The sequence below is a fragment of the Alexandromys fortis genome, unplaced genomic scaffold, assembly GCF_014885135.2.
Source record: "Alexandromys fortis isolate MF-2015 unplaced genomic scaffold, M_Fortis_MF-2015_v1.1 scaffold_257, whole genome shotgun sequence".
Taxonomy (NCBI): Eukaryota; Metazoa; Chordata; class Mammalia; order Rodentia; family Cricetidae; genus Alexandromys; species Alexandromys fortis.
This window is the reverse complement of record NW_026068134.1, coordinates 794,996-819,713: the sequence shown is the minus strand read 5'-3', so window position 1 is coordinate 819,713 and position 24,718 is coordinate 794,996. Positions and strand designations below refer to the sequence as shown.

General features: G+C 48.8%; 1 protein-coding gene across 1 annotated transcript; it reads right to left on the bottom strand.

Annotated features, from left to right (window-relative positions):
• Positions 1-5,245: 5,245 nt before the first annotated feature.
• Positions 5,246-22,634, bottom strand: Cd8b (CD8 subunit beta). The gene is made up of 6 exons (XM_050126439.1): positions 22,530-22,634; positions 19,400-19,759; positions 16,132-16,221; positions 10,981-11,070; positions 9,310-9,346; positions 5,246-5,835 (listed from the first exon to the last, which is right to left on the bottom strand). Exons 1-6 carry the CDS (start codon positions 22,570-22,572, stop codon positions 5,823-5,825), a joined length of 633 nt encoding a protein of 210 aa, XP_049982396.1. The 5' UTR covers positions 22,573-22,634; the 3' UTR covers positions 5,246-5,822.
• Positions 22,635-24,718: the final 2,084 nt, after the last annotated feature.

Sequence of the window (24,718 nt, the reverse complement as noted above, 5' to 3'; positions counted from 1 at the left end):
TGTCCTCGAACTTACAGAGATCCGCCTGCCTCTGCCTCCCAAGTGCTGGGATTAAAGGCGTGCGCCACCAAAAAGCATTTTACTTCTGTGTTTCTGAACTGAGGCGGCAGTGTGGCTTTGGGGTGAGTGCTGGATAATGGAGGGGTCAGCTCAGACTCTTGTCCAGCTTGAAGGCAGGCAGAGCTTCCCTTTGGGTTCCCCTCAACATGTCCCCTGCCTGTGGCAAATGCGGAGCACAAGGGTCCTGCCTGCCTTGAGCCTGGCCTGAGGCGGCCCAGCAGCCAGCTTCAGGCTTACAGGATGCTGGAGATGCTGGGGAGGGGAGCTTTGGGGAAGGTGGGCCTCCCAGCCCACACCAGCTCTACCCCACATCTCTTTCCCCCCACCTAACCACAGAGACCTTCAGAAAATCTCTTGTGAGAGGCTGCTGAGACTTCTCGCAGCCTATTCAAGCCTCCGGCCTTGGGCCTTCCCATCTAGGCATGTTTCCGTTCATTTGTCCATGGCTGGAACTAAGGATTAGCCAGTGACCCATCCAGGCAGGTTATTCTCAAAGGTGGGCCTGGATCACCCTCCATGAGTGTCAGTTCCCGAGGTGGGTGGATCAGTCTGCAAAGGATCTTCATGGCTGGGATACAAGTGCTCCGTTCATAGCTGTGTCGCTGGGCCAATGTTCTTTCTGTGGTCACCAAGCTGGTGTCACTTACGCTGGGTAGACTGGGCATTCCCAGGTATCTGGTGGCTTTGGGAGCATGGAAAGCTGCTGAAGGGGCAGCCACAGGAGGGGCACGCCCTGGCTCAGTTCAGTAGAATCTGCTGTTGGGATCATAAAGACCTCTAAACAGCATTTTACTTGGTTTCTTTGGTTAGCTTCCTGCATCAAGGCTTAGGAGCATTGACAATGTGAAGAGAGGACAGGAGAAAGCCAGTGGGCTTCTATAGGTCATGGCTCTGGCTGGTGAAAAGATCACTGGGAAATCTTTTCGCTAAGTGTCTGTGAGCAAGGCCATGTACCCTAGGGCCTGCTTGTCTTGTCCATAGTGTGCCCCTGACCCATGCAGAGGGAGAGCTGGGCATGTGGAAGGTGACCCAAATTAGGATATTTGAACTGTTATGAAGTTTCCCGAGGAAGAGGGCTCAGCCAGGCCCAGTGGCATGCTCCTTTAAGCAACACTTGGGCGGTGAGGGAGGAAGATGGAGGAATAGTAACACAATGACATTCGAGGATGCATAGCAAGTTGGGGGCCAGAACTAGATGAGAACCAGTCTCAAAAAGACAACAAAAACTAATACCCAAACCAAACAACAACCTCCCTCAAACAACAGCAAAACCACAAAGATATGGAGGCTATGGATGCAGATCTGAGTCCGGGCACCACGTTATGGGAAGACTCCAGGAAACAGTGACTCACGTCCTCAAGGGTGTCAGTGACGAACTGAGGAGGTTTCCCAAGAAATGACAGAGGAAATCTCCTTGTCCTTTACTGCCAGGAGAGGCCTGTGAACCCAGGGCTGTTTCTTTCTTTCTCTTTGACTGGGTGGTAGATTCAGATCTGCTTCTCAACCCACAAGAGCTGGGGAATCTCTTTCTGAAAACAAGCCGCCCACTTCCTATAGGTGCTGAGGATCGGCTGTGGTGGGGAGCGCGATGAGTAAGGATGAAAGCGAGGGCTGGTGTCAGAGCCCCCTTTCCTCCTGTGCGGGGTCTGGGGGGCAGCGCACCTGCGGCTGAGCTTCTCTGACACCAGGGCTGTTTCCAGATGCTTCTCCTTGCTGTTGTCAACCCAGACCCCCCACCGGGCAGAGGGGAGACATGCTAACATTCTAGATCCCAGCTCACAGAGGTTATGCTGTACAGCCAAAGGCATCTCGGCTGCTAGCGAGGGGACTGCCGTGCTGGGGCCTCAGACACATTTTAGGGATTTTCGTGTTGCATTTATGGAAGAAGTGCTTTAATTTGTATATTCTAATGGTTTTTTTACAACTGCAATGAGTCTTTTCCAACACTTTGTCTCCACCATCATAAAATTAATATATGAAAGCACAGATCCCTACAAAAATCAGCTCAAATACTCTTGGCGATGTTCTATACTTGGGCTTTTATTTTTATTGTTTTATTTTGAGATGAGGTCTCAAATTTACTATGGAGCCAAAGATGGCCTTAAGTTTCTAACCTTTCTGTCTCTTCCTCCTGGGTACTGAGATTACAGGCACACACCACTGCACTGGGTTTGTGAGGTGGTAGGAACAAACCCAGAGCTTCGCGCATGCCCGGTAAACACTCTACCCTTTGAGCTACGGCCTCAGTCCCAGGACGATGGTTTTACAGAGCAGACATGAAAGTCTCCAGAGTTACTGCTAGTAACAGCTAAAAGGAAATTCCTCTTCAAAAAAATTTTTTTGTGTGTGTATGTGGTCTTTTGTCTGCATGAATGTCTATGAACTACTTCCGTACCTGGTGTTTGTGAAGGCCAGAAGAGGGCATTGGATCCGCCTGGAACTCCAGTTCTGAGTGGTTATGTGCCACACGCAGATGCTGGAATGGACCCTCTGGAAGAGCAGGGTCTCAGAGGTCCCTTCCTATGCACGTAAACAGATGCTTGGTGACTCTGCAGATTACTAGAAGAAAATCCAATCTGCAGGACAGTGGGGTGACATTTTCTTTCTTTTTTCTTTTCTTCTTTTCTTTTCTCTCTCTTTCTTTCTTTCTTTCTTTCTTTCTTTCTTCTTTCTTCTTTCTTCTCTGTCTGTCTCTCTCTCTGTGTGTCTCTCTCTCTGTGTTTTTCAAGAGAGGGTTTCTCTGTCCTGGAACTCACTCTGTAGACCAGGCTGGCCTCATACTCACAGAGATCCACCTGCCTTTGCCTCAGAAGTACTGGGATTAAAGGCGTGTGCCACCACCATCTGGATCATTTTTTTTCTTACATATTTCATATTTTAAATATTTAGTATATATACTTTGAGAGAAGCCAAGTGGCCCTGACTGGCTCTTTGGGTGCTGGGTTGAAGGCGGCATAGACTCGTATACAAGCTGGACCACAGTGTATCTAACTGGCTCCTCATCACCTATTGTTTTTTTAACACGTTGGGTGTTGAACCCAGGGTTCTGTGGTCATTTTTTGTTAGTCATTTTTGTTGGTCATTGTTGTAGCCAATTTTAGGCTACCAAGCAGAACCACAAGGAGCAGTTCACTGTGTTTTTCTTTGTGCATGGAGTGTGACCTATTTAAAATGAAGGCCGAGCCCAACGTAGTAGCATAATGCAAAATTAAAGACCTATAGGCAGTGGTGACAGCCCAGTTCCCTCTTCTGTACAACAGTCAGGTGCTGGGTACAGACTTTGCACTGCAGCTCCTGACCCTTGGCAGCCAAGCTTGATCCAGCTGAGCCTTCCTAGCAGCTGCCTGCTGCACAGCAGGCGGGCAACCCCTCCTGCCAGCCAGCCCCGCCTGAACTTGTCAACAGCAAATGTAAGGGGGAGGCTCAAATATTACAGTCTGAGGTGACCTGAACAACTGTGAGGCGTGCTCTTCCTTCCGCTGCGGACAGGTTATGAGCCTACCCGGAGCAGAGGCTGCACGCAGCCTGGGTCTCAGTTTTGCCATTTACACAGTGCGGCTAGGGCGAGAGACCACCTTGACACTTTTCTACTCTTCCAGCAGTCTTGGGACACAGCCTGTCATTTGCAGAGATCTCCTGCTTCCCTCGAAGACATCCTGCACCTACACTGATCCCCCACACCCAGTTCGGCCTAAATTTCACCTCAGAGGCAGGAGAGGCCCTTTCTCAGGGGCCATCTTTCCTCCCGTGACTGTCAGAGACCTCAGAACACAGCCCAGTTTGCCGTCACCCTTCTCTGAAGAGGCCACGAAGAGCATGCAGGATGGGTCATGTCACAGTGCTTCTGGGAATGCACATGTCAGTTGCAATGTTTTTTTTTGCCTTGCTAGTCCTAAGCTTCTCCAGGCCATGGAGGGGGCAAACATGGACTTTTTAAATTTGGGATTCTCCCTCTCCACCCTGACTCCATTGCTCCTTGGTCACTCTCTCTTTTGACACAGAGGCTAAACATGATTAGCAAATGAATCAATCATAACTCTGGTTTTACACCTTTGCTATGGGACAAGACTCCTGTCTTGATGCAGGAGTTCCTGGGCCTTAACTTTCGTGAGCAGCTGCTGAAACAGAAATAGGGAGGGACACATGGGGACATAGGTGCTAGATTTTTAGGGCTCTTGTCTGTAAAACCTGTTACCTACCAAGAGTTCTTCTCTGTAATTATCAGCTGTATTGAGTATGCCTGTTCTTTTCTCTCTTAGCTTATTACAAAAGAAAAACCAAAATACCAAAACGTTACCAGAATGTCTGCAGGATCTCCAGGAACATGATGGCTCCTGATCTGTGAAACCTCATTACACCATGAGAAAACTCATTAAAAAAAAAAAAAAGTCATCCAGGATCGTGCCTGGTAAGATGCCCCAGTGGGTAAAAGGGCAAGCCCATGCATGACCTGAGTACTGTGCCTGGAATCACGGGGCAGGGAGAGAACGAGCTTCTAAAAGTTGTTCTCTCGCCTACACGCACACATACACGCACACACTAAATAAAATATTTTTTTAAATTGCCAACACTTGGGAGCCAGCGGCTGGCGGATTTTTGCACCATATACATATGGTGGTTAGCCACATATACATATTGACTTCTTTGCAATCCATAGCTGCATAGTGAGACCCTGTCTCAGCAATAAATAAGTAAGTAAAACCACTCTAGTTTTGCTAACAGACTCCAAAGCCTTCCAACGGCTGGAACAAACACCTGTTCTTTTCTATCAAAAGAGCTTCTACTTTCACTGCAGGTGTGTGTGTGTGTGTGTGTGTGTGTGTGTGTGCATGTGTGTGTACGTGTGCATGTGTGGCCCCGAGGCAGCATGGCCTGGCTTTGGGAGTCCTAGGTGATTGCTAACCTCTTCATCCACAGTTCAAGTTAAGGGCACATTGTGTGACCAAATGAGGGTCTGAGATGTAAGATGAGAACACACAAAATAAACCCCCGAGCCCTGGGCTGGCGACTGAACCCTTGTGTGTTTAGGCTAGAGTCCTACACTCCCAATGCTTGTTACTTCTTTCTGACTAAAGTCAACACTTTCGTTGTAGAGGGGCTACCCTTGGATGTCACATGAACCACTTGTGTCTTTAGCACAGGACTTTATTTTACAGTCATGACATTTTCATAAAAACGCCAGAGAGTGAAAGAAATATCCAAGCAAAGAGAGGAAGAAGTGAAGCTTAAGAACTTTCTACTAGGAGATGAAGTAGAAGTCTCCTGACCTAACAGGCTCCCAGCCCCACAGGACGTCCCAAGAGACTAAGATGTCTGCCAAGAGCCCAGCAACTCACAAGTTGGCTTCTCCCTGTGAAGATGGGCAATCTTCTCTGGGAAGACCTAGGGTTGCCCCCCAGCTCTTTCCCATGAGAGGTCAAAGAACCAAAAATGCTGCCCGTTCAAGCAACTTACAAAGGTCCAGTCCAAGAGGGATAAAAGAACCACAAGGGAGCCATGGTGGGAGTTCTTGGTTCTTCGGCACACTCTGTGAGTGACTCTGGGTTCTGGAGTTTTCTCTGGGAGACTCCAGGTGAACAGTCGCGTGGTCCCCATGCATGAGGCCCACGGAGGTATTTGCAGCAGTTCAAGGCAGGTGACTTGAGCAAGGCAGTGGAGTCTCCACCGTTGAATGAATCCCTCTCTCATTTGTCTAGATCTGCTTTTTTACTGAACGCTGTCATTGTCCTTTTGCGGCAGGATATCAGTGCTGTGGGTGCCGATCACTTGTGAAACCTGGGAAGACACAGCAAGTTGTAAGACTCTTATTTTCAGGCTAGTGACACAACATGTCTTGTAAGAGAAACAATGGCGGATGGAGGAGAAAGCAGGTCTGCCTGGGGCTGAGAGCTTTATATTAGGATGCTTTTAGGGCCCATTTCTGTCATTAAAAAGGCTAAAAGGCAAAAACCGAAATAAACAAACATAAAAACCCAAAAAACAAAAACAACACAAAGAAAACCAAACTACAGCAAAATAACACACAAATATAATTCCCTAATTTGCTTTGGGTTTGCTTTTTTTCTTTTTGAGACAGGTTCTCTGTAGCTTCAGAACCTGTCCTGGAACTTGATTTATAGACCAGGCTGGCCTCGAACTCAGAGATTTGCCTGCCTCTGCCTCCTCAATGCTGAGATTAAAGGTGTGTGCCACCACCGTCCAACACACAAATATAATTCAAAACCTCTCTAGCTTTGGGGCCAGTAGGATGGCTCAGTGGGTTAAAGTCCTTGCTCCCAAGTCTGTTGACCTGAGTTCTATATCCAGGACCAGTTGTTCTGACCTGCCTTAATGGACATGTACACACACGGTAAAGAAATGTTTAGAAAGACTGGTGGAAGCCCCTAGCTCTGAGTGACATTGCTCTTTGAAGCACCTTCTAAGATGATCTGATGACAGTGCACACAGGGCCACTGCTGGGAAGATGTTCTGGGACAGCACTAGGTGGGACTGCCCGCCTCAAGTTGCAGCTTGTTAGCTAATAGCTGCTCTGTGAGACCCAAGGACTGCTGTGTTCAGACCTGGACCATAACGGCTGGACTAGAAGGGGTTTTAAAGATCTGAAAACCACAAACCAACTTTACAGGATCAGGAGTCTAAGATGAGCTTTGAGATCCTCTCTCAGCACACACACACACACACACACACACACACACACACACACACACACACACACACTGTGCATGCTCTCTGCCTTACTAGTCCATAGAACTCCTAGTTGCCAAATCTCAGGGTTCCATCTCCAGCTTCTTCAAAAATGGCATTGCCAGGTCACTGGGGAGCGGGTGGAGATGGAAGGACACGTGGGGACAAATCTGCAGGAGTGACAGGATTAAATGACTCTGTACAAAAGGTCCCAAAGGGTAGACTTCTGCACAGAACTCTCCGGAGGTCTAGTTTTAGAAACCCTCACGTTATGGCTCTTGTCTGTTAGGTGAAGGTGGTTTCTGATCCCAGCCCACAAAGCAGAACTTGCTCACCATCTAAACTACAATCGTAAACAGTCCATAAAATACAGCAGTCTGGGCTGAAGAGATGGCTCAGTGGGCAAGATGTTTGCCGCCAATTCAGATGTAGGCCTGTCTCTCCCTTGAGCACAAGGCTGTATTGCCTCCTTCATTTGGAGGCATGGTCTTTTCTCAAATATGTGTGTCCCTTTGAACACCTGATTTTTGACAAAAAAGCAAAAAATATCAAATGGAAAAAAGAAAGCATATTTATCAAGTGGTGCTGGCATAACTGGATATCAACATGTAGAAGAATGAAAATAGACCCATATCTTATCACTATGCACAAAACTCAAGTCCAAATGGATCAAAGATCTCAACATAAAGTGAGCCACAATGAACCTCATAGAAGAGAAAGTGGGAAGTACACTTGAACACATTGGCCCAGGGAACCACTTCCTAAATAGAACCCCAGCAGCACAGACACTGAGAGAAACAATTAATAAATGGGACCTCCTGAAACTGAAAAGCTTCTGTAAATCGAAGGACACGGTCAACAAGACAAAACGACATCCTACAGAATGGGAAAAGATCTTCACCAACCTCACATCAGACAGAGGTCTGATCTCCAAAACATACAAAGAACTCAAGAAATTGATCATCAAAAGAACAAATAATCCAATAAAAAAAATGGAGTACAGACCTAAACAGAGAACTCTCAACAGAGGAATCTCAAATGACTGAAAGACACCTAAAGAAATGCTCAACATCAGAGAAATGCAAATCAAAACAACTCTGAGATTCCATCTTGCACCTGTAAGAATGGCCAAGATCAAAAACACTGATGACAACTTATGCTGGAGAGATTGTTGGGAAAAGGGAACACTTCTGCATTGCCGGTGGGAATGCAAGCTGGTACAACCCCTTTGGATGTCAGTGTGGCAATTTCTCAGAAAATTAGGAAACAACCTTCCTCAAGACCCAGTAATACCACTTTTGGGTATATATCCAAAGGATGCTCAATCGTGCCACAAGGACATGTGCTCAACTATGTTCATAGCAGCATGGTTTGTCATATCCAGAACCTGGAAACAACCTAAATGCCCCTTGACTAAAGAATGGATAAGGAAAATGTGGTACATTTACACAATGGAGTACTACACAGCAGAAAAAAAAATAATGACATCTTGAATTTTGCAGGCAAATGGATGGAGCTAGAAAACATTATTTTGAGTGAGGTAACCCAGACACAGAGAGCCAATTATCACATGTACTCACTCATAAGTGGTTTTTAAACATAAAGCAAAGAAAACCAGCCCGCAAATCACAATCCCAGAGAACTTAGACAACATTGAGGACACTAAGAGAGACATACATGGATCTTATCTGCATGGGAAGTAGAAAAAGACAAGATCTCCTGAGTAAATTGTGAGCATGGGGACCTTGGGAGAGGGTTGAAGGGGAGGGCAGATACTGGGAGGGGGGCAGAGAAAAATGTAGAGCTCAATAAAAATCAATTAAAAAACATAACAAAATGTGTGTGTGGTTCTGAGGAGCAAATTGATATGTATGGCAGACGGATGTGAAACAGCTTCTATGTTGAAGATAAACATCAGATCCAAGGGCTGGGCCAGGCTGTTGGCAGAGCACTTCCCTGTGTGCACCAAGCCCCGAGTTTCAACTTCAGTTCTCATACACCAGGAGGTGGAGGCAGGAGGATCAAAACAACAACAAATCAAATCCTGTCCCAAAACAACAAATCAAAGGCAAGAACACTGTCTGAGTCTGAGGATGAGATCCTAGACCTCGGGCTCTTGCTAAGGTGATAGATACAGTGGACCATTTTTTTTTTTCATGTATTTTAGATGTAGCTGGCTAATTATTTTTGATGTAGGGTTTGTAGCCCAGGCTGGCCGGTACTATATAGCAGGGAATGGCCTTGGATTTTCATTTATTTATTTATTTATTTTTGTTTTTTGAGACAGGGTTTCTCTGTATAACTGCTCTAGCTGTCCTGGAACTTGCTTTGTAGACCAGGCTGGCCTGGAACTCACAAGCTCACAGATACTGCCCTGCCTCTGCCTCCCGATTGCTGGGATCAAAGGCATGCACCATCATGCCTAGTGACTTTGTGTTTTCTAGTGCTGGAGTTATGGGAGTAAACCACTCTACTTGGTTTTCACAGTGCCGGGGATCGAACCCAGGGCTTTGGGTGTGCTAGGCAAGCTCTCTGCCCAGTCATGTTTTGGAGATCAGCACTTACTGTTTCATGAAGCGAATTCGGGCTTTCCTGCGAAGGCCTGGAGGAGCAGAGCAGAGAAAAACCAGTCAGCATTGGTTGGTCGATAGCTAGAGTCAGTCTACAGAGTCCGAGAGGAAGATAGCAGGGTTAGCCAATACCACATCTGGGGTACTAGGGTGGGCCCCAAATTCTTCACGTTTCACACTTCTGTTGTTGTTTGCTTTTATAGGTTAAAAATATTTAAAATTATTCATTCATTCATCCATTCATTCCACATTTTTAACAGCCTTGACGCATGCTCCCAGATCCTTCTCCTACTACTATATCCATCTTACCTGTGTGGAAACTGAGGCGCAGAGCTTGTGAATTGTCAGGTGACTTGCCTAAAAGCTGTGTAGTTAGTGCCAGAGTTTTAATGAGTTCTTCTGCTCCAGTTTGTATCTTAAATAAACTTTCCTGGAGACTGGAAGGGGCGGGGCTAGCACAGTGGTGGGATACAAGGCCTTGGGTTCAAATCTCAATGGCACAAAATAAATGTTATTGCCTTTTCAACCAGAACTCAGAGGGCATCCAAAGCAGCGCATGCGTGCTCCTGATGGGATGCAGGAAGGAAAGAGAAGTGTATTGTGTTTACTTCACAGAATGTTTTTGTTTTTGAAACAGGATCCTAAGTGGCCCAGGTTGGCCTCAAACCGCAGATTCACTATGCAGCCAAGGCTGGCCTTGAACTCCTAATCCTTCTTCCTTTACTTCCCAAGCACTGGGATTGCAGGCCCGTGTGCTTGGTTCAACCCGACCACTGGGGTTCTTAACGGGGTACACAGGTTTGTGTGTGAGGATAACAGTCTGCCTAAGTGTTCATGCCCTTGGCTGCTGTTCTCTGGGGAGGGGGCCCACAATTGTCAGAAATTCACAGAATGCTGCGACCTTGGAAGAGTTGAGAGCCTCTGATGTGGCTGGTGTCTCTGATGTTCTCGTCCCTTTATAGATGCCCAGGGAGGAAAAGGGATGTACTCAAGGTGGCAGGGGTGAATAGAGGGACCACGGGTGGTCTGGCCTCTCCTCTGCTTTCCTGTCCTTTCTATGAAGCCAGTGCCTGCAGAGCCCGGGGGACAGAGGAGCCGAGGGCACAGAGGGCAGCAGCCACGCGAGTCTCCCTGCAGTGTCACTGAGCAGGGGTGTGGACACACACACTTCTAGGAACACCACGCAAAGGCCACAGATAAAGTCTTTTGGGCACTGGACTTTCATGTCTACCGATCATAAGCACCTATCTATGCAGCCCATGGACCCTGAGGACATTACAGATTGCAGCCCTGGTAGGTGGCAAAGTTCTACGCTTGGGTGTGCAGTTGAGACCCATTGATGACAATGTGAAAGTCTTTTGAGGAAGGAGTACTTCAGTGGGCTCGAGCCTAGGTTTCATCTGACTGCAGACACAGGTTGAGGCTCACGTTGGCCTCCTGGTTCTGTGGGGCGGTGTCTCCATGTGGAGAGTATCCAATACGCCCTGGGTCCAAGTTGCTGCCCTCCCCCAAAGTCTCTCAAAGACAGAAGAACCACTTGCAGAGCCGTATGGTTTGTTGGGGCAAATTTGTCCTTTACTCTGCTGCCCTAGTGAAGCAAGTATGCCTAGTTACACTTCAGGGAGCAAAATGGGGGCCCCACAATATCCTGGAAGTGTCAACTCACAGTGAAAGTGGACAGCCACACTCAGGGATACCAGCAGAACCAGGATGGAGGCCACCAGCAGGCTGAGGGTAACAAGGCCACATGTCATGCCTGAAAAAGACACACATGACACATGCTACGTATTCAGTACAGACTGAGACACAGGCAGGGGCAGGCCCTCCTCCCAGAGGGGGCCACTGGTTGACTTGTTTGCTTTTGACATGGGTCTCACTTCGCAACCCTCATTTGGTAGCCCTGGCTGACCTGGTACTCACCGAGATCTGTCAGACTTCCCTTCCAGAAGGTAACCCCACTGGTTGTATTTTTAGCATGCTTCCTTCTTGTTGATTTTGAAATTCACTTTAAATAACACGGAGGTAATTTTATATAGAAAATGTCTTGTTACATCCATACTTTTAAAGTGTTAGTAAAACTGGGAGTTGTTTATGTTCAAAGGAAGTAGATACATCTCATGCCTAGTAATAAAATTTTACTATTCATTAGAGCAACCCTTTATTTGGATTTCACAATATACAGCTATATTTTCATTCTTCTTTACACCTGGCTGGAGTTCTCAGAGAACAACATTAATAATTTCATAATCTTCCCCTTCGCATCTAAACTCACAGGCATGCACAGTTTCCATTGTTTGCTCATATACGAGTATGTGAGTGTGCATACGTGGTGTGTGCACATGCGTGTGAGCACAGAGGGCCAAGGAGGATGGTATGTGTCTTGCCCTACCACCTCTTACCTCGTTCCCTTGAGAGAGACAGCATCTTTCACTGAGCCTGGTGCTAGACCAGAGGCCAGCAAGCCCCAGGGGTCTCCTGTATCCACACCCCCCGCACCCCCTGGGCTGGGGTACAGGTGTCTGTCGCCATTCCCAGCTTCTCATGTGGGCACTCATGGTTTAAACTCGGGACCTCATGCTTTCACCACCAGCACTCTGCCCTGAGAAACCATCTCCCTGGCTGCTGTCTTTGTGTTTAGATTTTAAACACAAAGATTCCTGTACCCCAGACTGGTCTCTACTTCACTGTGGTCAAAGATGGTCTTGAACTTCTGATTCTCCTGTCTCCAGCTCTCAAGTACTGGAATTACACTTGTGGGCCACTATGGTCACTTCTGTTGGGCTAGGGATTGAACCCAGGGCCTGTGCATGCTGGGCAAGCATTGAGCTACATCCCCGACCCCTCAGTTTCTCCTTTTTTAGCACAGTGGGTTGTACTGTGTTCATTTTTTTCCCCCTGCAAATGCATCTCTCCCGATTCTTTAATCACACTGGCATGTTCTTTTCCCCAGCAGACACAGGAGGTCCTGGGGATAGCTGCCAGCGGGAACTTAGCTGTCTCCCGTACTTTACTTTTAGAAACGGCCCCGTAGAGAACGTTCTGGCACGTTTCTGTACGCAGGTGCCTTCCTGAGGCAGAAGCTGAAAATGAGGACTACAAAACCACAGACTTTGTCCATTCTGGTTTTATTTGACTGCCAGGTGCCTCTGCTTCCACTCCTGCCCAATGGCACCTCACTGGCCCTTGTTAATGGTGTTCTAGCTTTCGTCAGTCTAGAGATTTTACTTCAGTCCTAATTCTGAGTGGGCTCTGGCCTGTTTGCTTGCATTAGCCACTTACATGATCGTTCTTCTGTGATTTGGGTATCTATTCATTTGTCTAGTTTTTTTTTTGGTAGGGAAGACCTTATTGCCTTTAATAATACTTCAACCAAGGGAAGATGATGTGGTTCTAAACATGGTGTCCACTGGAGATGAAAGCTGAACTACAGCGTATGTAAAACACCGTGGGGAAGCACAGAAGACATCTGGCTGGCCCTGCAAGCACCAGAACAAAGCACTTGCCACGTGAAAATGGCACATAGAAGACACAGAACAAAATATGCATATTACTTTTAGCATGTTAAAAACCATTTGTCTAGTTTTTGCATGCTATTGAAGCTGGGTGGTGGTGGCGCAGCCTTTAATCCTAGCACTCGGGAGGCAGAGGTACGCGGATCTTTGAGTTCGAGGTCAACCTGGTCTACAAGAGCTAGTTCCAGGACAGGTCCCAAAGCTACCGAGAAACCCTGTCTCAAAAAAAAAAAAAGTTCTAGAACTGTCTTCAATAGTCTCAGATCGGCCCCATAGTTGATCTCCTTAAAGGGCTGAGGTGCAGAGTCAAGCCCCAGGTTTGGGTTCTTTGTTGAGAAGTCCAGAAAACCCTCTGCATGCGACCGAGGAAGAGAATTTCAGCCAGGTGCGTACCATGCACCATGCGCCAGGGACAGCGCTAACAGAAAGCTCAGCTTTGGAGGGCGGAAGGCAAGGAAGGAGTGCTTTCACCGCTCCCTCTCACTCTGTAGTTTTGAGAAACCTGGGCTCAGCTGGCAGAGTGCGGATGAGACTCTTGCACAGCGTGGCGAATTGAATTGACCAAGGCTCACCCAGTTGGTGAGGTCCAAGTGAGCATATTGTCACAGGTAGTGGTTGGTTTTAGAGCAGCGGAGGAGGAGGGGCGGGGACAAAGGAGGCTCCTGTCGAGAGACCACCCTGAAGTGGAAGCCAGAAAAGCTTCGTGCTGTTTGGGTTGGAGGAGCATGGCTGTTTATTCCAGCTAATTGCTGCCTCTCTCTATATAAAGGCCTCTTTCTCCTTTCTTACTTCCTCTCTCCTTCCTTTTCTCCCTCTCGCTCTTCTTTTTGGCCCTTCTCTCTTCCCGTTTATGTGTGTATATATCGATGCATGTATGTGTGAGTTTTTCATTCAGGATCTCATTCTGTAGATCAGCCTGGCTTAGAACTTACTACGTAGTCCAGGCTAGCCTCAGACTTACACTGATCCTCCTGCCTCATCCTCTGGAGTGCTGAGATCACATGCAAGAACCACCATGCCTGGTTTATTTATTTTTTGAGACAATATCTCATTATGTTGCTCATGTTTATGAATTCAATAATCCCCCTGCCTCAGCCTTCTGAAAAATGAGGCCAACAAAGGCTGTATTTTGTGGGTTTATATTTTTGTTTGAGACAGGATTTCAAATAACCCATAACTGGTCTCATACTTGCATTGTAGCTGAGGATGATCTCAAACTCTTGGTTGATTGCTGACCCACCCTCCCAGAGGCTGGGATTGTAGACATAAGGCACCAAACCCCTAGGAGACCTCAGGAGGCTGCCCCCTCCCTGTCTCCCTGACCCTGCGGGGGATGCTTCCTCTGGGGCTTTTCTGCCAGCTGCACCCAGTAGTCCTGGTGATGTGGTTTGAACTCTGGGTAGTGGCAGATGGAACTGTTTGTCACCAGCAGCTTTTGGGGGGGTGGAAGTCAGTATTTTTCCAGAGCACATTTGAGCTTATGGCTTCAAAGGTACACGTGTGCCTGCTCCAGATGAGATGTCTGGCGTTTACTTGCTAGCTTGTCAGACCCCCCCCCACCGCCCCTCTTGTGCTAGCTCCTCTGCTAGACATTGAGAAGGAGAGAATGAACCGCTGGTGCTTGACCTGGAAGCTTTGTTTGCTGACAGCTTGATTGTGATATGATTTGCAAACCAGAAACGCCACCTGTTTATAGAATGTTGAGCAGGGTGTACATGTCTGTACTCCCAGAACCTGTGTGAGCCTAAGGCAGAAGGACTGGGAAATTGAGGACAGCCTGGGTTAAAGTTAGTTCCAGGCAGCCAGGGTCTACATGGTAAAGCCAAGCCTCAGCGAAAACTTAGAGCATATGCAATGGTTTTTAGTATCTTCCTAGAGAGGTGAAGCCCTCACGTCGTCTAACTTTGGGACACTTTGAGAGTCCCAGAAAAACAAAACTCTGTACTGTGAAGATTTTCTCTTTGCTCCCCAATGCACTACCTTCAGGTAGCCTTTTATCGATTTCTGTCTCTGTGACCTTCATCCCCATGGACGGTTCACATCTATGGAGCCACACAATTTATGGTCTTCATTGCTGTCAAGATAGGGTTCTCTATGTAGCCCTAACTGGCCTGGAACTTGCTTGGTAGACCAGGCTGGCCTTGAACTCAGAGATATCCATCGGCTTCTGCCCCTGGGTACTGGGATTATGGGCCACCGCACCTGGTTAAAATGTGTTGTGGGGTTTGTTTTTGGTTTTTGTTTTTCATAACTAACCTTTCACTGTGTGTTGTCAAGATTCACCCAAACTTAAGCATGTATCAGTATATTATTTGGGGGGAAGGTGTTGCGACAAGGTCTTACATAGCCCAGGTTAGCCACAAATGTGGTATGCACTTGAAGATAGCTTTAAACTCTTGATCCTTTGCTTCTACCTTCTGAGTGCTGCGATTACAGATGTGCACCACCACATCTGGACTCTTTCTTTCCTGCCTTCTTCCTTTCTTCTTCATCAGGGCTTCTCTTAATAGCTCAGGTTGACCTTGAACTTGTGATCTTGCCTCAGCCTCCTAAATGTTAGGACTACCGGCATGAACTGCCATACCTAGACAGTACTTAATTTTTTTTAACTACATTTATTAATTGACTGAGTATATGGTGTGGACATTTGAGTGCCGTGGTGTACACGTGTGAAAGTTAAAGGACAACTTGCAGGAGTAAGTTTTCTCTTTCTACCACGTGGGTCTCCTGCACTGAACACAGTCAGGCTCGGCATCAAGGGCTGCTGCTTTCGGAGCTATCTTGTGAGCCCAAGTACTTCATTCTCTATGTGTCCGTGTATTGTCTGGATCTTGTTCTCTCTCTCTCTCTCTCTCTCTCTTTCTCTCTTCTCTCCGCTCTCTCTTTCTGGAGCTGAGGACTGAACTTGCACTTGCTAGGCAAGTGTTCTACCACTGAGCTAAATCCCCAGCCCCCTGTATCCTGTTTTGTTTGCCTGTGCATAGTTGAGGAACATCAGGGTGTGTCCGCTTCTCTGGCTATAATGATTTGTGCAGCTGTGAGCATCTGCGTGCGGTGTTCGAGTGGCTGTATTTTCCTTAATGTCTTATTCTGGGATGCTTTGTGAGTGTGGCCTCACTAGACTGGGACTTGCTGCCATATTCATCATCGCTTTTGTTGACACCAGCTTAGAGCTAGAGAAATAGGCAGCAGAATGAAGACTCGGCAAGAGTTTGTAACAGAGAAAGGAAGGGGTGAAGGAAAAAGGGGAGAGTGAAAGTGGGGAGCTGCCCTTTTTTCTGTGGGTGCAATGATGGAAAACTTACCTTTCTGGGCCGTTAATCTGTTCCCTGAGCACGGTTTCCTCTTGAGGACAGTCGTCTTGGTGGGCTGGGCAGTTGTAGGAAGGACATCAACTACAGAAAGAAGCAAGACCCATATGTCAGCCACGTAAGCAGCAATTCTCACAGGCAGATTGTGTGCCTTCCTTCCAGGGTTGCCACAGGGCATCAGGTCCCAGAGCGCAAGAATTCAGATCTGATTTCTCAGTTCTCTGATGAACGTAGAGCCTATGCATGGGCGTAGTCTGGTGTCCTGGAAAGAGGCTGTGGGGCCACCAGACATGAGCAGAGCCCTTTGCCATAATCAACAACTGTGCAGCCTGGGCTGTTGTCTGTTCCTCAGCTTCCCATCTGCTGTAAAGAAGATGACTACTGCCAGGCAGTGGCGGTTCATGCCTTGAATCCCAAAACTCTGGAGGCAGAGGCAGGCAGATCTCAGTGAGTTCGAGGCCAGCGTGGTCTACAGAGTGAGTTCCAGGACAGCCAGAGTGACACAAAGAAATCTTGAAAAACAAAAACAAACAAACAAAACCCCCAAACAAAACAAAACAAAAAGATGGTGGTTTCTATTTTGTTGTGAGATTCAAGAGAGCAGAGTACCTAGCAAAGCAGGCAGGCAGTAGGCGTGACCATGCTTGGCAGATCTTGGGCTGAGGTCCTTGGTCCAGCCAGGCATAGCAGCACAAATCTTTAATCCCAACACTTGAGAGACAGAGGCAGGTGGATCTCTGTGAGTTCTAGGAGCCTCATCTGGTCTACATGACAGCTGGGGCTATGTAGAAAGACCCTACTGCAAACAAGGCAAAGCAAAGAAGACCCCTTGGTCCTTTGCATGACCAAGCTCCCAGCCTCCTTGCCAGGCCCTAAGCCGATGGAAAGAAGAAGGTTGTTCCGACATGAGCACCACAGCTAGGAGAGGTGGGTCAGTGAAAGGCTGGGACTCCAGGCCCTTCTCCTTGTCCTGGATGGCCCCTCCTCATCTCACACCGAGGGGTTGGGAGAGGGATAGGAGAGGACAGTCGGACTGACACGTTGTGCAGGGAGACCATGAGGTTCTGAGACGGCCCTTCCTCATCTCACACCGAGGGGTTGGGAGAGGGAGGGCGAGGGCAGTGGGGCTGAAACATTGAGAAGGGAGACCATGAGGTTATGAGGTGTGGTGCGCCGGACCACCCACCCTTAAATTTTGCTAACCAAGGAAACGAATCTCTTGTACCCTACATCCAGCGAAGTAGTAGGAGAGGGACTAGGAAAAACCGAAAGATCATTTCCCATACCACCTCTGACAAAGCATTAACCGCATTAGGTCTCTGCAAGGCTTTTGGCCATTGGCACCATGGAGCTGTTGTAAAGTTACAGCCAATAGCAGTGACAAGGTCCAAGGGTCTGGACCTGCCGGGTGTTGAATCCTTTTGTGCTCACGACTCCTAAACTGAGTCCATTTGCCTCACCTCACACTCAAAGAAGCAAGAGTCTCTTGGCTGTTCTGTGTCGAGACTAGCGGGAAGCTAGCTGGAGCTGCTCCAGGCTCTTGACTGGCACAGCAACCTGGGTCTGCTAGGGGCGATCGGGACAAGATGAGGTTTCTCTGTTTTAATTTCATCTTGCTCTAAGTCAGGTTCCCTTCATTCCTCCCGATCTGTGAGTTCAACTCTTTCTCTCCCTCTGTCTCCCCCTCTCTTTCTTTGGCAGGAGGGACAGGTCCTTGGAACCCATAGTGTACTTGAGGACCTGAACTAAGCCTGTTTTCCCCAACACTCTCTAAACCACCCAAGCTTCTCCTCTAAAACTCTTGCACCCTCCAGTCTGGCAGGTAAGTTCAGGCTCCGGGTGCCCTTGTCACCGGGAAGACACTGCTGATCCTGGGCAGCTGGGCAGCACACAGGACTCAGAAACATGGCAACCAGGATAGGTAAAGAAGAAAAATTACCTGCTCTTATTTCATGCCCACCTTCCTCTGACGCTGAAGCACTGGGAAGGCATGGGGATCATAGAAACAAAAGCAAAAAAACAAGCGCAACCCGACCTTACTCCTCCCCAACTGCGACCATGTAAGACCAGAGAGTAGAAGAGAGGCTATGGAGACCTCGCCCTATTTTTGTTTTCCTTGTTGCTTTTCATTATAACTCTGGCCTTATCCCAACCATCTTTATACCCCCTAGCCCAAGTGACCCTACTTCTGGGGGTAGCTGGGGTGCTCTTGTGACTTTCAGCCCTCAGGCGAGTGGGAAGCAAGACAGTGAGAAGCCCTGTCCTGGGTTGAGCTGGAGAAAGAACCACAGCCAACCGCTGGCCTGACAGAATCTACAATGATCCCTTTCCACCCCAAGAGGTGAATCCTTATTGTCCAGGGTGGCTAGTCTGAACAGAGATGTGCTACACAGAAAATAGACACCAAATGCCCTGTATGAAAAGTAGGTTACCTGCCAAAAGGCTAATACTGTTTCAGTAATCTGGGCTCAATAAAATGTGAAATTCATTTCACTTATTTCTTATTACTTAAGTTCCTCTCAGAAAACAAAATCATGTCTATGGTTTGCAAGGTACTTCTGCATATGATCGTTTAAGTAACAAAAGCGCAGCTTCCAAGAACTAGAGGTGGGCCAGCAGCTGCCTTGTACATATTTGGAAACTGAGGCTGTGGGTCGGGGGGAGGCGTGCAATGGATTGGTAGCCTGGCTAGGCCTGGGGTGCAGTTTCTTTATCTCCCTGAAGCCCCGAGTGTGGATTTGAGCCATAGAACCCCACAAAGAATGCTCAGGGCAAGTGCTTCTCTTTTCTTCTCTTCTCTCTCTCTCTCTCTCTCTCTCTCTCTCTCTCTCTCTCTCTCTCTCTCTCTCTCTCTGTGTGTGTGTGTGCACCCAGGCAGTGACAGTCTGTATGTACACTCAGGGTTCCTGAGATTGTGTAAGGGCAGAGGCACCACTGTGTCTCCATCGGAATCACAAGCACCCACTTTTGACTGACCTGTCTGTTTTCACCTCATCTGCTTTCCATCCAAAGTGCAAATGGAATATACCATTTGCTGGGTGGATGGCAGCATTAAGGGACACAGCTACATGCAATCAAAGGTTGCTTGGCCTGGGTAACTTTCTGTGTATTTCCTATTAGTCTTAGAGGTGGCATGATTATTCATGACTTCAGAGTGAGGCTGAGTGAGAGAGAGAGTGTGTGTGTGTGTGTGTGTGTGTGTGTGTGTGTGTGTGAGTGCACATGCTTGCGGGCTCCTTCATAGCATTGAAAGCATTCTTACCCACTCTCAGCTCTGTCCCTTTCCCAAAGACCAGCTGGGGGCTCCCGATCATCATGCAGAAGTAGGTGCCACTGTCCTCCAGCTTCAGTCTCGTGAGGTTGAGGTTGGACCGGCTTAGATGTGAAAACACAATCACGTGCTCCTTCTTCACCCCTTCACCGTACACAGCAATTCCTTTGGAAGGATTCCAGGAGACCAGGAACTCAAAACGCTTGTCCGTGGATCCCCGGCGCTGTCTCAACCAGTAGATGAGCGAGGTCTTAGAGAGGGTATTAGCTTCGCAGGATATTTCTAACGTTTGACTGGTTAGAAGTGTTTTGGAGTCAGGGGTCTGAACGAGGGCAGAGCTGCTCCAGAGAGCTATAGGAAACCAGAAGAAGTAAACCAGGCTGGTTATACACATGAGTCTCAGCTCTCTGTAGGCTGCAGCAGGATGATCAAAACTTCAAGTTTGGCTACAGTGAGTTCAAGGCTAACCTGGGCTACATGAAAACTTGCTTTTAAAAAAGAGTAGGGGGAGGGAGATAGCTCAGCAGCTAGAGGTGTTTACCATCAAACCTGAGCTCTTGAGCTCAACCCCTAGAAACGAGAAGGAACAGAAGACACTGGCACACATTTCTGTGCGCAGTGGTGGGGCCTCTGAATCATGGTGAGTTTGTACTGGAGGCCACGACAGAAGAGTGCCTGGAGAAAGCCAGGTGTTAACACCAGTCAGTGTGTTCAAATTCACAGACATTGCCTGCACGGGAGGTTCACTGTGCTCGCCTTTGCCGAGGCCCTGGCTGACGAGCTATTGCCACCTGTGGCTCTGGGCGTAAATCATTTTAAGCTAGTCTCAGACTGGCTCCAGGATGTTTATCCCCCTTCCCCAGATGAGCAAACACTGGCATGAAGTTAACTCGTTTGGAGTCTCACTGAATTCAAATTCAGAGAGCCAATGTCGAAAGCCAAAGCCAGTTGCCCGCCTCACCTGGCAGTGGCTCTGCAGAGATAAGCCTTTGATAGCTCTAGGCAGTCAAAAGCGACCCGGGGCAAGCTGAGAGAGGACTTTGGAGTCACAGGCCCAGTTTGGACAAAGGCTGGTTTGGACAACGTGAGATTCTGGACCTAGTTAAAGGCGCTGCCGACCCTGGTAGGTCCCGCAGGGGACCTGTCACTGACTTCTTGCCCCTCAGGGCAGGGCAGTCATTACAGAGACCAGATTGACAGTCCATTTGTCTTGGATGAGAAGACTGGGCAGGCAGAAGGAGTTGCAGGCATGGCTGTGCAGACAGCTTTGCCCGTTAGCAGTCATGGGACCTCAGAGGTCACCAAGTCCGGGTCTCCTGTGGAGAAGGTCAGCTAGGCCTGCCGCTGTTGTTCTGCTTGCTCTGAGGATTGGAAAGAAAAGAAAAAAAGGCAGGCATGATGGTGTACACTTGAGAAGTTGAGTCAGGAGGATTGCTTTGTGTGAGAGGTCAGCCTGAGGTCACTACCTAGTGAATTTCAGGGGGAAGAAAAGGAGAGAAATCATACGTGAAGGGTGAAGCACTCACACAGGTCGTCATACATGGACTGTGGCCGTGCCTGTGTGAAGCAGACAGGTGAATTCTGCCAGCAGGTCTGTGGTCTCAGGGGATGTTCTAGGCATCCAGGGAAGTCTCAAGGAGGCTCCCACTAAGTTTCTTTCACATCCATGATCATGTGAGTTCCAACAAACCCACGTTGAAACAGAAAGCCTTTTTCTTTGGCTTGGAGCCGAGGGCCATGGCCAAGATATAATACAGAGGACAGGACCAGCTGAGCAGAAACCGGAGGGTCTGTGAGCCGGGGAGAATCAGCTGCTTGAGTTAATGGCACCATCACGGTCTCTAACTGTGGCTCAGGCCTTCCGGCCCCTAGGATGGATGTAATGAACTAAACCCAGAGTCCACCCCGGACCACTCTGAGCTTCCCCTGCGGCTCAGGTACCACTACATCTCCCTTTCCCTGATGGGGCTACGGTTTCTGTGCCCTCACAGCCATTTGTATTGTTTTGGTCACTGGCCAAAGTGAGGACATTGGTCTGTATGACGGTGCATCAGGCATAGCCTGTACTGTCTGATTTAATCCTTTACATGGGGGCAAACAGAGCTCGAGGGAAAGAAAGGCACACTCAGGGTCACACAGCCTGCGTGCAGTGGACTCATTCCCAAACCCAGGCCATAGGCCTTGCGCGAATGAACTCAGAGCCTCTGAACTGAGGAAACCTGCACACAAAATGGGGCCACAAATATACAGACAGCAGGAACCCTTCCAAAGAGCCCAGAGGACATGCACGGCCAGGGTTGAAGTCACACACGGTCTCATTTTATCAGTTTGGTAGCCCAGGATTCCATTTTCTGAGGGACCTGGCATTTCTAGAATGATCAGCAGTAGCTTTAGAGGCTTGGATTGCCTCCTTTTCATTTGTGATGTAGCTGAGCTAACCAGGTCAGAGGCAGGGGCTGGCATGCCCCGTCTCCGTCAACTGTGTAATCAGCTTTGGACTTTAAGTGTTGTCAGACCAGCGAAGATTTGAGTCTCCCTCTAAAAAGTCCGCTGACTGGGTCCGATCACAATGACAGACTTTAGGCGGCACGTCTGTGCCAGCCCCAATATCCATGCTGCTTCTTGGGGGAGCCATGCTCCAGAGGACCCTGACTCCAGAGGACACTGGAGAGTAGGTGGCCATAGTGACCACCCTGCCAGAGCCAGCTACAGCAGTGTTTGTCCAGTTCACTAGAAGCACTTCCCCGGAAGTAGTAAGAGTGTGTCTACAGACCCTGGGCCAGCCGGGGCCACTGTGAGCTGCATGGGCACTTCCCTGTGAGCACCCTGAACAACTGCGTTTCCTTGTCAGTTTGGATTTCTCGCTCCTCTTTATTTCTTCTTTCTTTCCCCTCTCCTCTTCTAGTTCAGGCTGTGGGACAGAGCTGGCGTCTGCCCTAGTTCCTCAGGCGTCTCTGGGAAATGAGCTCCTGAGAGGATTCTCCCTATGGCCAGGGCCTGTGCCTCCCCGCCTGCCCTGTCCCCTCCGCCGGGCTCCTGTCTGTCCCTCTTGTTACTAAGACTGCCAGCTCTAAGTGCCCTGCTCCAGTGCAGGCTTGCGCTACCCCGCTCTGGGTCTTACCTGCCAGCTTCACACTGAAGACCAGCCAGAGCCATGGCTGCATCTTGGCGCTCGTGGGGACGCCTGCTCCCTCAGGGCTCCGTCAGGGTGGGTTAGGAGCCAGGGTAGGCCGGTGAGGCACCCTGAGTGTAAGGAAGGTGGGGTGCTGATGCAGTAAGAGGGCGGGGCCACCAGGGAGGGGCAGAGGCATGGGGTGTGTGTGTGTGTGTGTGTGTGTGTGTGCGCGCGCGCGTGTGTGTGCATGTGCGCGTTCGACGGCCTTCGTCTTCATCCTTGACAGCATCAAAGGCTTTGGCTTTTCAAAGAGGCTGCCAGGACTCTGCTTTCTGGTCAGGAAGTGACAGCTCTCAGTCAGGCTAAGCAGTTACACCTGTGTAATACTTCTTTCCCTGGGAAGGGCTCAAGACAGAACCTAGATACCCGGTGACAGCTGGGAGTGCTGAATCAGAGGTCAGCATTCTCCAGGACTCCCGGCTCTGTGAAGCTGGGCTAGCCTAACTCAGACACTCTTTTGTTTTGTTTCCTTCTGAGCAGGCTGGAAGAGGGGTTCGTCTTGGTTTGAGGACAGTTCATTGTGGTTGGGAAGATGTAGTTGCCGGGGACAGAGGCTTTACATCTGTGTGACTCAGGAATGAGAGCTGTGGAGAATCTTCTAGTGCCAGAGTTCAGCTGGCCCTGGAGTGAAGGAGACACTCTGTGAGAGGCGAAGGAAAGCTAACTGAGACAGAGAAATGAGAGCTGGGGTGCTGTTGAGGGGCCCAGACCTTGCCTGAAAGTAAGACAGAGGCAGACCCTGACCTTCAAAGCCCTAAGGATTGGGGCACGCAGTGTCTGCGAGTCTCCCCAGTCCTGCCCAGCCTTACAGCGTTGTACGCCTCGGGGCTTCTTTACCAGTTTTGAGATCAAAGCCCCATAAAGAATCTGGGGAGAACTCTTATTAGGGAGACCTGGTTTGGCCTGCGGAGGTTGGCAGAGGTGAGTTGAGGAGGGCTGTATGGGGGAGGGGGGAATGGATCTTCCATGATCTGTCTGCTGGGGAGAAGGATCCTGCAGAAGGCCGCGAGTGGCAGCAAGCACCAGCCAGGCAGGCCATGCACACTGGGAGCTCAAGGGTCAAAAGAGGGAATGGGGCATCACTGGCGGGTAAAGCTGGCAGCGGGGTAAAACCACAGTCCCCGTAGGGTCCAAAGCCGCTATTCTTTCCACCCTACTCCTTCGGGTCCCTGTTGACAGGTATCGAAGAACTGAGGCGAGGAAGAGGGAAGTGGTCACGTCCTGAGCACAGCTCTCTGACAGCCCGTCTGGTCTCCACCATAATGTCCTATTGTCATTGTTCCCCAGAGACTCTACTTAGCCCCGGATGTGCACAGGGTGGATAGTCCCAGGAAAACCACACAGCAGCAGTTTTTAAAATCCAAGTAAAAGTCACTGATCCCAACATGAACCTTGTGAAGGTTGATCTGCGTGCCGGTTGATCCGTGAGTGGTCTGCTCGCTCCCCGTTGCTCTTTGTGGTCCGTTTGCTCCCTGTTGCTCCGTGTTCCGGGGTCTGGCAGCACTCATATTCTGAGACTGAATTCGCCTGTTCCTCACAGCGGAACTGGACAGCCTCTATCCCTAGGAAACTGCTTCTTTGGTTTTTGGAGAAGGGATTCGGGCCCAGGAATGACTTTGAACTCTTGATCCTCCAGCTTTCTCCTCTCCTTTCTCCTTCTTAAACTCTTTCCGATTGTGACCCCTTTCTGACCCCCAAATTCTTCCATGTCCCCAGGTATGCAAAGCAACCACTTACTGATAACTAATCATAAGTGAATTTGTATTATTCTACTTTTTACAAAAGATTCTATTTTTGTGTGTTGGTGTGGGAGTGTGTGTGTGTGTTTGCGCTCAGAAGCTAGAAGAGGTCATGAACCACCGGACACAGGAGCTCGGAGCCTAACCCAGGTCCTTTGGAAGAGCATCGAATACTCTTAACCCCTGAACTGTCTCTCCAGCTCCCAATAAAATTGTTTGAAATAAGCAGGGCAGTGGTGGTGCATGCCTTTAATCCCAGCACTCTGGAGGCAGAGACAGGTAGATCTCTGTGAGTTTGAGGCCTGGTCTACAGAGTTCCAGGACAGGCTCCAAAGCTACACAGAGGGACCCTGTCTCACAAAAGCAAAAAAAAAAAAAAAAAAAAAAAAAAAAAAA

What these genes read in the sequence shown, in the direction of transcription:
- Cd8b (XM_050126439.1), bottom strand. Translation starts at nt 22,572, where the DNA reads ATGCAGCCATGGCTCTGGCTGGTCTTCAGTGTGAAGCTGGCAG. An exon ending in CTTCAGTGTGAAGCTGGCAG is followed by an intron (nt 19,760 to 22,529) that starts GTAAGACCCAGA and finishes GGTTTCCTATAG; the next exon opens with CTCTCTGGAGCAGCTCTGCC. An exon ending in CAGATTAACGGCCCAGAAAG is followed by an intron (nt 11,071 to 16,131) that starts GTAAGTTTTCCA and finishes TGTCTTTTTCAG; the next exon opens with GCATGACATGTGGCCTTGTT.